Here is an 11928-nt window from a genome sequence, read left to right on the forward strand (position 1 = left end):
GTGCCTGGCGTGCTCTGGTCCATGGGGTCACGAAGAGGTGGACATGACTAAACGACTAAACAACAACAACAACAATAATTATTATTATTATTATTATTATTATTATTATTATTATTATTATTATTATCCCCAGCCACCCTGGGTGGCTTCCAGCAAAATATTAAAATACAATAATTCATCAAATATTAAAAGCTTCCCCAAACAGGGCTGCCTTCAGATGTCTTCTAAAAGTCAGATAGTTGTTCATTTCCTTGACATCTGATGGGAGGGCATTCCACAGGGCGGATGCCACCACCAAGAAGGCCCTCTTCCTGGTTCCCTGTAACCTCACTTCTCGCAGTGAGGGAACCGCCAGAAGGCCCTCGGAGCTGGATCTCAGTGTCCTGACTGAGCGATGGGGGTGGAGACGCTCCTTCAGGTATATTGGGCCGTTTAGGACTTTCAAGGTCAGCACCAACACTTTGCATTGTGCTCGGAAATGTACTGGGAGCCAATGTAGGTATTTCAAGACTGGTGTTATGTGCTCTCGGCGGCCGCTCCCAGTCACCAGTCTAGCTGCCGCATTCTGCATTAAGGTGGTACCTCGGGTTATAGATGCTTCAGGCTACATACGCTTCAGGTTACAGACTCCGCTAACCCAGAAATAGTACCTCGGGTTAAGAACTTTGCTTCAGGAAGAGAACAGAAATCGGGCTCCGGTGGCGCGGCAGCAGCAGGAGGCCCCATTAGCTAAAGTGGTGCTTCAGGTTAAGAACAGTTTCAGGTTAAGAACAGACCTCCAGAACGAATTAAGTTCTTAACCCGAGGTACCACTGTAATTGCAGTTTCCGAGTCACCTTCAAAGGGAGCCCCACGTAGAGCACATTGCAGTAGTCCAAGCGGGAGATAACCAGAGTATGCACCACTCTGGCGAGACAGTCCAAAATAATGCCGTGTTTGGCTGCCTGTGTGTTTAGGGTCGTCTTTCTTTCTTTCTTTCCCTCCTTGCAGCCTGTCCCGAGAATTATGGTCCAGTCTGCCAGTGTTGATGCCACCGCAGCAAAAGTGAAGCAGGTAAGCCCTTGGCGAGGTTCTTTTTGCATCCTGCTCTTGCATCTGTGACCTGGATGGCCCCTCGTGGAGATCTCACTTTTGCCACAGGCTCACTCAGTGGTCCTCAAAAGCTGCTGACCTCTCGCCCCGGAAAGTCCCCCTTCCATGCATATTCTGTGGGTGACAAGGCTGACCCAACCCTGTGTTTGCTGGACGCAACATCCGCGCTTGTCTTCATATTCCTCTGGGTTAGCAGAAGCATTTTCCTGGTCCTCTTGGAAGGACTGCTCTCCTCCAGTGCCAGATTTACGTATAAGCTAAACAGGCTATAGCTTAGGGCCCCGCTCTCTTGGGGGCCCCAAAAAATTTAAAGGGGGAAAAACCTGGATGTACATTTCCAAAATATTAGATAAAAAACAAATCAAATAAAACCTGGATACAGCAACAGTGTTTTGTGTTGTGTAGGCTCCTATGATGTAAGTAATGGACCCCGTCTGCTAGCTTGCTCCCTAAAATATCACTGGTTTGCTCATTTCTATATATAGGGTGCCCACATTCTGCTATTTGTAATTATTAGAAGTTTGCACCATATATTTACACCTATTATTATTTCATGTTATAGCAAGTTTCTAGAGACTAGATTATGAGTCTTTGTAAATTGTGTTTCTAAAGGAACTTTTGTTATTGCCAAATGCCAATGTGTTTGCATTATTAAGTTTGTTATGAATGAGAAATCATTTTAAGTTAGAGCTTAATAATTATTTCACTATTAATATACTTCTTCTTAATGGTATTTCACTATTAATATACTTCTTCTTAATGGTATTTCACTATTAATATACTTCTTCTTAATTGCATTTCAGTTCAACAATCACGTTGATAAAATGCATATTTTGTTATGTGCAAATGGCTTTAGATATGCATTAAAGGTAAAGGTAAAGGGACCCCTGACCGTTAGGTCCAGTTGTGGCCGACTCTGGGGTTGTGGCGCTCATCTCGCTGTATTGGCCGAGGGAGCTGGCGTACAGCTTCCGGGTCATGTGGCCACCATGACTAAGCCACCTCTGGCGAACCAGAGCAGTGCACAGAAACGTTTACCTTCCCGCCGGAGCAGTACCTATTTATCTACTTGCACTCTGACGTGCTTTCGAACTGCTAGGTTGGCAGGAGCAGGGACTGAGCAACGGGAGCTCACCCTGTTGCGGGGATTCGAACCGCCCACCTTCTGATCGGCAAGTCCTAGGCTCAGTGGTTTAACCCACATCGCCACCCGGGTCCCTTCTAGATACGCATCAGGTCCATAAATTACCATATAGCATATATTCAACACAAAAAAGAGACAATTTGTTGTTGACAAAGGACAGCTGGACATATAAAGGGCCCCATTACCTTCAGTAGCTTTGGGCTTCATCAAACCAAAATCCGGCCCTGCTCGCCTCCCGTGTGATGGGGATCTTAGAACGCTGCAATGCCCCCCCCCCAATGACATGGGGACAACATAGAATCATGGACTAGAATTGTAGAGTCGAAAGGGACCCCGAGGGTCATCCAGTCCAACCCACTGCAATGCAGGAATCGAACCCGCAACCATGAGATAAAGAGTCTCATGCTCTACGAACTGGGCTATCTTGCTGAGTCTCTTGCTTGAGCCCTCCCGATACTTACCTCCCCGTTCCCTGCAAAAGAGGGGGTTGTGGAGTGTAAAGTCATCTTGACAGGGAACAGCTTGGCAGGAGCGATTGATTCTTCGGAGTTTGTCAATGCCGTTGCCAAGATATATATATCACCAGGATGGGCTGTTAATCTTAGCAGGTGCTGTTAACTCTGTAGCTTGCAGATTTGTCCTGCTGCAGTTAACGCATTTGCGTAGGGCTCTGGGTTTGGAGCGTGGGACTCTGTGCATCCTGGCGCCTGGCTTGCGCACGGGTGATTTATCCCTCCAGCGAATTAATCCAAATAACTGGGAGAGACTTATAGATCTGGCTTGTTTTCCCCGTTCACATAAATCGCCCTTTTCAAACAGCAGGTGCCCGTTCCCGTAATATAAATAATATTTCGGTAAATAATAGGGGGCATATTTATTGTGCTCCATACATTTGTATATTTATTCTACCAGGCCTTTCTGGAAGAAATTGGCTATTTGCAAAACTGGCTGCTAATGCACCCAGAGTTCAGATAATCCACAATCTCACCGGCGTGTGTTGCTAACTCTCTGTGAATCATTTGGGCTCCGGCTTCTGTAATGGGTGCATGCCTGATAATTTTGAATTATGAAATGTAAAAGGATGCTGCGCAGATTTGTGGCCTGTTCTGAATGTGTAAATCTGTGTGTGTGTGTGTGTGTTTGTTAAGAACAGGTCTCAAGTTTTTTGAAAAATGTTTTGGGCCTCCTGCTGACAATCCCCAACTCTTTGGAGCACATCTGGAGCTTTAAGAAACTGTTGTGGACACCGCAGAAATACCCATTTCACAGAAGTTGGCAATGCTCAGAACCACCATCCTCGAATGAAAAGCACACAACAAACCTCTGCCCTCCTCAAAAAGAAATAAAAAACCACTGTAAAATAATAAAAGCAGCCAAAAGGAAGAAATCCCCTCCACTCCCAGCTCTCAGTTTTTAAAATTAAAAAATTGGCAGGGGAATTTTGATGGACGACCAGGGGTGATGTCTGAAGTTGTCACGCTGGAGACGGTAGCTTCAGATGCTGTGGAAAATGCAGATAAGCCATTGGTCCCTCGAGGCTTGGGACTGAGAAATGCTTGGCCAAGACGGGCGTCTCACACTTCTTTTTGGCTCCATTAACTCATCCCTGGTGTCACCTAACCTTATAAAAAGCATTGCTCGGAATAGCCTTTTGCAAGACCCACTAAGGGAAATGATGATGATGATGATGATGATAATAATAATAATAATAATAATAATAATAATAATAATAATAAATTTTATTTATATCCCGCCCTCCCCAGCCGAAGCCGGGCTCAGGGTGGCTAACAACAATAAAACAGTACAAAAGTACAGCACAAACAACACTCTAAAATAATTCATTATAAAATTAATTAAATTCAAGCCACTGGCCACCATTGGGCCAGAGCTCCGCGAAGATTGCCGAGGGAGGGAGTCAGGCTGTGCCCTGGCCAAAGGCCTGGCGGAACAGCTCTGTCTTGCAGGCCCTGCGGAAAGATGTCAAGTCCCGCAGGGCCCTAGTCTCTTGTGACAGAGTGTTCCACCAGGTCGGAGCCACAGCCGAAAAAGCCCTGGCTCTAGTTGAGGCCAGCCTAACTTCTCTGTGGCCTGGGACCTTCAAGATATTTTTATTTGAAGACCGTAAGTTTCTCTGTGGGACATACCAGGAGAGGCGGTCCCGTAGGTACGAGGGTCCTAGGCCGTATAGGGCTTTAAAGGTTAAAACCAGCACCTTAAACCTGATCCTGTACTCCACCGGGAGCCAGTGCAGTTGATATAGCACAGGATGAATGTGATCTTGCAGCGAAGACCCCGTAAGGAGTCTCGCTGCAGCATTCTGCACCCGCTGGAGTTTCTGGGTCAGTCTTAAGGGCAGCCCCACGTAGAGCGAGTTACAATAATCCAGTCTGGAGGTGACCGTCGCGTGGATCACAGTGGCTAGGTCAGGGCGAGAGAGGTAAGGAGCCAACTGCTTAGCTTGGCGGAGATGGAAAAATGCCGCCTTTGTTATAGCTGCAATCTGCGCCTCCATGGAAAGGGAGGTGTCGAAGATTACACCCAAACTCTTAACGGACGGTGCTGGCACTAATTGCACCCCCGCAATCTCATCGATGGCTGCCAGGAGCTGGATATTCCAGCCCTCAACAAGCTCAGTCAATGAGTCGCCAGGGGGAGAAAGGTCCCGCAAGGCCTGACGGAATCTATCAGGGTCCATCAGCCTCTGCGGGCGATAACATAATAAAATTCGACACAGCAACAATTACTTATCAAAGAACCCCCCAAAAGCGTTAGATGACCTTTTTTTCTCTTCCAAAGTACCAGAGGTTTTCTTGCAGGTGGTATGAGTGTCCTTGTGTGCCATAAGCATCTCCTCCCACCCCAGATATCGCCCAGACCAGCTTTTGAGCTGACACACCCTGCTTAGGAGCTTCCAAGAAGGAGCCATGGGAAAGAGGAGACCAGGCTTACTTAGATCGTATACGGCGAAGCCTCCCTCTTAGACCTGCCTTTTCCCTCTGCTTCTCTATTGTCGTTTAGTCTTGTCCAACTCTTGACCTGAGCACGCCAGGCCCTCCTGTCTTCCACTGCCTCCCGCAGTTTGGTCAGACTCATGTTTGTAGCTTCGAGAACACCGTCCCACCATCTCGTCCTCTGTCGTCCCCTTCTCCTTGTGCCCTCCATCTTTCCCAACATCAGGGTCTTTTCCAGGGAGTCTTCTCTTCTCATGAGGTGGCCAAAGTCTTGGAGCCTCAGCTTCAGGATCTGTCCTTCCAGTGAGCACTCAGGGCTGATTTCCTTCAGAATGGAGAGGTTTGATCTTCTTGCAGTCCATGGGACTCTCCAGAGTCTCCTCCAGCACCAGAATTCAAAAGCATACATTCTTCAGCCTTCTTTATGGTCCAGCTCTCACTTCCATACATCACTACTGGGAAAACTGTAGCTTTAACTATTTGGACCTTTGTTGGCAAGGTGATATCTCTGCTTTTTAAGATGCTGTCTAGGTTTGTCATTGCTTTTCTCCCAAGAAGCAGGTGTCTTTTAATTTCGTGGCTGCTGTCACCATCTGCAGTGATCATGGAGCCCAAGAAAGTAAAATCTCTCACTGCCTCCATTTCTTCCCCTTCTATTTGCCAGGAGGTGATGGGACCAGTGGCCATGATCTTCGTTTTTTTGATGTTGAGCTTCAGACCATATTTTGCGCTCTCCTCTTTCACCCTCATTAAAAGGTTCTTTAATTCCTCCTCACTTTCTGCCATCAAGGTTGTGTCATCTGCATATCTGAGGTTGTTGATATTTTTTCCGGCGATCTTAATTCCGGCTTGGGATTCATCCAGCCCAGCCTTTCGCATGATGAATTCTGCATATAAGTTAAATAAGCAGGGGGACAATATACAGCCTTGCCGTACTCCTTTCCCAATTTTGAACCAATTAGTTGTTTCATATCCAGTTCTAACTGTAGCTTCTTGTCCCACATAGAGATTTCTCAGGAGACAGATGAGTAGACTGCGATCTACTCCCAGTATAAAAAAAAAAAACTGGCAGTGATCTACTCATTGTCATTGCCAAGAGCTTTTTTGAGGTTGACCCACAATTGTTGAACTTTGGGGAGGGGGATCACAAATTCTCTGCAGCGCTTTAGCAGAAATGCTCAGAGTTCCAGGTTCTTCAGTGCAGTATATTTATTGTGAGCTATGTATATAAATAAGGGACGTGTGTGGCGCTGTGGGTTAAACCTAGGACTTGCCAATCAGAAGGTTGGCGGTTCAAATCCCTGCAATGGGGTGAGCTCCCATTGCTCAGTCCCTGCTCCTGCCAACCTAGCAGTTCAAAAGCACATCAAAGTGCAAGTAGATAAATAGGTACCACTCCGGCGGGAAGGTATACGGCATTTCCGTGCACTGCTCTGGTTCGCCAGAAGCGGCTTAGTCATGCTGGCCACATGACCCGGAAGCTGTACGCTGGGTCCCTTGGCCAATAAAAAGAGATGAGCGCCGCAACCCCAGAGTCAGTCACGACTGGACCTAATGGTCAGGGGTCCCTTTACCTTTACCTTTATATATATACAAATATCTACAGGCTATAATACACACACAGTTCATACAGTCAAACAGAGTACCTGGCTGCACCTTAAGGCACATAGGAAGACCTCTAACTCTCTCTCTCTCTGAGCACACTCCTCTACACCACCCACTTACTGCTGGACAGGTTTCTCTTTTAAACCGATGACAGCCAATCAACTGACAGCACATTACTGCTGAGTATTTCTGACAAAGAAATAATTTCAGGCTCATTGCATCAGCCAGTTGCATCAGCTAGCAAACTCAAGCCTGCAGACTTACTATCCCACACAGCATTCTGTGACTCCCGACACATGCCTGATATATCATTTTTATTACCTTCTCAGTGTAATATTTTTTTTGGGGGGGTCAACCTAGAGCACCCCTGCGATCGACAGTAGATTGTGATCGACCTGTTGGACATGCCTAATATATCATTTTTTAATTACCTTTTCTCTTTTTTATAGTTTTTATTAAGAGTTTCAACATAACAAATTATTGAAACGTACCATCTTCATTATCCCCCCTTTTTCCCTCCCTCCCCCCCAGTCTTCCCTCAGCTCCTCTCTCTGATTTCTCAGTACATGTTATTCTCTGCATATTGTAAAATTATGTAAATCCTAACATTATCTTATCTATTATATTAGCAATCAATAAATTTGTGTATGTTTATTCAAAACCTGCCGAGGAGTCCAATTCATTTTGTTGTCTTTTTAAATAGTTTGTAAAAAGTTCCCATTCTTCTTTAAAGTCACAGTTGTCCTTGTCTCGCAAATTGTATGTCAGTTTCGCCAGTTCTGCATAATCCATCAATTTCTCTTGCCAGTGTTCTTTTGTCGGGGTTTCCTCGTTCTTCCATCCTTGTGTTATCAAGACTCTTGCCGCCGTTGTAGCATACATAAATAAATTCTTTATTTTCCTCGGCAGGTCTTTTCCTACAATCCCAAACAAAAATGCTTCTGGTTGGTTTTTTTTACAAATGTTAATTTAAACATTTTCTTCAGTTCATTATATATCATTTCCCAATTTTTTAAAATTTCTCTGCATTCCCACCATATGTGGTAAAAGGTCCCCTCTTTTTCTTTACATTTTCAACATATGTTTGACCCGGTTTTATACATTCTTGCTATCTGTACTGGTGTTATATATAATCTATACATCATTTTCATGTAATTTTCCTTCAAAAGAGAACAGGCTGTAAATTTTAAATCTGTTTTCCACAATTTTTCCCAATCCTCAAATTGTATACAGTGGTACCTTGGGTTAAGTACTTAATTCGTTCTGGAGGTCCATTCTTAACCTGAAACAGTTCTTAACCTTAAGAACCACTTTAGCTAATGGGGCCTCTTGCTGCCGCCGCACCGCCGGAGCATGATTTCTGTTCTCATCCTGAAGCAAAGTTCTTAACCTGAAGAACTATTTCTGGGTTAGCAGAGTCTGTAACCTGAAGCGTATGTAACCCGAGGTACCACTGTATTATGTCCTATATTTTTTATTACCTTCTCGGTGCTTTGCTGTTTCCTAAACGTGTTGTAACTCTGGCCTCTCCGTTTGTGTTCTAGGTCTCCCAAGGGGAAGGCGCCAAGGAGCCCTTTGAGGTGGCTGCGCAGTTGGCGGAGCCAGACCAGACCCCCGAAAGGACCCCCAAAGTGCCTCCGCAGCCGCCCGCGGCCGATATTCAGGCGCAGGATTCCCAGGACGGCCCGCCCAGCCCCCTGAGCGAGGCTTCCAGTGGCTATTTCTCCCACAGCGTTTCCACGGCCACCCTTTCCGAGGCGCTCGCGCCGGGGAACGACACCCAGCTCCCGGCCGGCGGGCAGATGCCCGCCACAAATGACACGACGCAGCTAGCTCTGGCCACCCAGACTGGGGCCGCCGTGGATGTGCTGGTGAAACCGTGTCTCGCCTCCTCTCCCGAGCCTTGCGTCCCTCCTCCAGCGAGAGATGACCTGGTCACCCCCAGCCTTAACAAAACGGACCAGGCAAGAACTAAGAGTGGCGGAGACCAAGGGCACAACGACGGCACCTCGAAGCCAAAGCCTGTGGCCTCTTCCGCCGCTCCGAGCGAGGACAGCCCTCCTTCCTCCTCCCCGTCAAAGAACGACTCGCAGGCGACACAGCGGCCTGGCGCTTCCGCAGCTCGGAGCCCCCCTTTGGCAACCAAATTTCTCCCTGACGCAGGACTTTCCAGATCTGAGCCATCGCCTCAGCCTGGCGTCGCGAGCTCCCCGTTCAAAATCCAGAGAGTCCGGACGTCGGAGCTGAGGTCCTTCTCCAGCATGCTGGGAGGAGAGCCAGTGGGGTCCTCGAGTTCCGAGGAGGCGGGAGAGGAGAGAGAGGGGCGGAGCCCGCAAAGCCCCGCCCAGAACAATGGCACAGCGGCTGGCACCTCCGAGGAGAAGCCGGATGCCGCGTCCGACTCGGAAGAAACCAATGAGGTCCCAGACTGGCTGAAAGAGGGCGAATATGTGACCGTCGGTATGAATAAGACCGGGACCGTGAGATACGTCGGGCCGACCGACTTCCAGGAGGGCACCTGGGTGGGAGTTGAGTTGGACATGCCGTCAGGTAAGTGTGGCTGGGGAGGTGATGGGGTGCTTTGCAGGGTGGTGGCCGATCTTGGGGCAGGAGCCGCTTCCTCAGAACGGAGGAAGCCTTGGCGCAGATTTGCTGCGGGAAGCGAGAGAGGTATCTGTGGGAGAAATGGCCTTAGCGGGTTCAAGCACGGAGGCTCACGCCAAGTTCCCAATTGGCAGAATCAAATCAGATTTGAATCGGTCAGATTTTGTTCGGTAATTTATTTATTTACACAGTGGAACCTCGGCTTTTGAACATAATCCGTTCTGGAAGACCATTCGACTTCCGAAGCGTTCAAAAACCAAGGATCAATGGACGGTCAGCAAAATATATTGGAAAAAATGGAGAAACGCGCCTCGTTCAACTTCCGAGGTGCAATCGAAAACGGAAGCAATGACTTCCAGGTTTTCGGCGTTCGGGTTCCAAATCATTCAGCTTCCAAGATGCTCGAAATCGAGGTTCCGCCATATTAAATTTGTGCACTGCAAAACTTGGCCACCCTTAGGGTGATCTCTGAATCCTTATCCTCTATCAGGGATTTTAAACATTGAGGGTCAGACCCACTTGGAATTTTCTTTCCAGTAGCACCTTAGTGACCAACTAAGTTTGTTCTTGGCATGAGCTTTCGTGTGCATGCACACTTCTTCAGATACACTGAAACAGAAGTCACCAGACCCTTAAATATAGTGAGAGGGTGGGGAGGGGTATTACTCAGAAGGGTGTTGGGAATGGGAGATTGGCTGATAGGTGTGGTAAACCAGTTGACAACTGTTAACGACTGCAATTGGTCTTACAGGAAAAAGCAGGGGATCAGATCGCCAAAAATAGGTTCATCATGTATAATGAGATAAGAATCCAATGTTTCTATTCAGGCCAGGTCTCTCCATGGTTTTAAGTTTGGTAATAAGTTGCAATTCATCAACTTCTTTTTCCAGTCTATTTTGGAAATTCTTTTGTAATGTGACAGCTACTTTGAGATCTTGTGTAGAATGTCCTGGGAGACATTCTCCTACTGGTTTCTCTGTCTTGTGATTCCTGAAGTCAGATTTATGTCCATTTATCCTTTGGCATAGAGGGAGGCTGTGGGTTAAACCACAAAGCCTGGGACTTGCCGGTCAGAAGGTCAGCAGTTCGAATCCCCGTGATGGGGTGAGCTCCTGTTGCTCAGTCCCTGCTCCTCCAACCTAGCAGTTTGAAAGCACGTCAAAGTGCAAGTAGATAAATAGGTACCGCTCCAGCGGGAAGGTAAATGACGTTTCCGTGCGCTGCTCTGGTTCACCAGAAGCGGCTTAGTCATGCTGGCCACATGAACCGGAAGCTGTACGCCGGCTCCCTCGGCCAGTAAAGCGAGATGAGCGCCGCAACCCCAGAGTTGGCCACGACTGGACCTAATGGTCAGGGGTCCCTTTACCTTTACCTTTATCCTTTGGCGTAGGGTTTGGCCTGTTTGTCCAATATAGAGGGGATAATAAATTATGCATTTTGGACAAAAGTTTCTGTTTGTAAAACCTCCTCTTTTCTCTCTCTCCCCCCCCCCCGCAGGCAAGAACGACGGTTCGATCGGAGGGCGGCAATACTTCAAGTGCAATCCAGGCTACGGGCTCCTTGTGAAGCCCAGCCGGGTCAAGAAAGCCACGGGGCCAGCCAGGCGCCGGAGCACCGGGACAAGACTGCAGGGCGGGGGGACCCCCGAACAGCGCAAGAGCGGCACCTTCTCGGGCTCGGCCTCCAACCTTGCTTCCCTGACCGCCTTGGCCAAAGCAGAAAAGACCCCCAGGAACGCAGAGAACCGGAAGTCGTGGGCCAACTGAGTGGGACAGCGGCCGGACACTGCCTTGCGAGAATCGGACACTTCCTTGAGAGCGGCCTTACTTTGCACAACTAAACAAAGCCGGCGGGGGCAGTTGCAGGGCCCGGGGGTGGGTGCGCTTGTTCTTTCCTTGGGTCGTCGGTTGAATTCTTGCCATGAAGGGGTATCGGCATGCTTCTCCTGATGCAGACGGCGTCCCTTTTCCATCCCTCTCTTCACCCCCTGCCAGGTGAGGTTAAAAAAAAAGCCATCTGCCATCGTGACTTCACAGATTTCCAGCCCTCCTGCAAGAGGCAATGATCACGGAGCCTCTTTTTTAAGGAAATGCGCTGTTGTTCAGGGCCTCACCCTTAAACCACGGGAGAGAGAAGAAGAGACTTGTGTGTCCTGGCGGATGGCGGCTTCAGAGAAACAGTGCCTGGCTTGAGTCTTGCTCTCTGGTCTTTTCGTCCCTCTTGCCAGCATCGCTGGGAAGGTATCGCCCCTCACTGCACTGGGACGAGGCTTGGGGGGGGGCTAGCTAGTTGGGTGGTGGGTTGTCTCCCCACCCCCCAAAAAAATGCCTGAATCTTTAAAAGCAAAGACACCTTGCATCTAGCTGACGACAGTGCTCAAGTGCTTTTTCTATTTAAAGGAGAAAAAGAGACTTTTCTCCGAGACCCTGCTTGGGTTTTTAGAATTTATTATTTCGGCATGCCCTCTGGTGCTACTGTATTTATGAAACCAGTTTCCTGTACGGTTGGTTGAAAGTTTGGTCTCTGGGGGGC

At 48.0% G+C, this 11928-nt stretch overlaps 1 protein-coding gene across 1 annotated transcript in view; it reads left to right on the plus strand.

Moving 5' to 3' along the window:
• The window catches only part of KIF13B (kinesin family member 13B), a 127492-nt gene extending 116014 nt beyond the window's left edge, over positions 1–11478 (plus strand). Inside the window, exons 36-38 of the mRNA XM_053383779.1 lie at positions 991–1053; positions 8337–9342; positions 10894–11478. Coding sequence (XP_053239754.1) covers positions 991–1053; positions 8337–9342; positions 10894–11162 — 1338 coding nt within the window. The 3' untranslated portion in view covers positions 11163–11478. The remainder of the gene's footprint in view (positions 1–990; positions 1054–8336; positions 9343–10893) is intronic.
• Positions 11479–11928: the final 450 nt, after the last annotated feature.

Source organism: Podarcis raffonei, chromosome 3 (assembly GCF_027172205.1).
Source record: "Podarcis raffonei isolate rPodRaf1 chromosome 3, rPodRaf1.pri, whole genome shotgun sequence".
Lineage (NCBI taxonomy): Eukaryota > Metazoa > Chordata > Lepidosauria > Squamata > Lacertidae > Podarcis > Podarcis raffonei.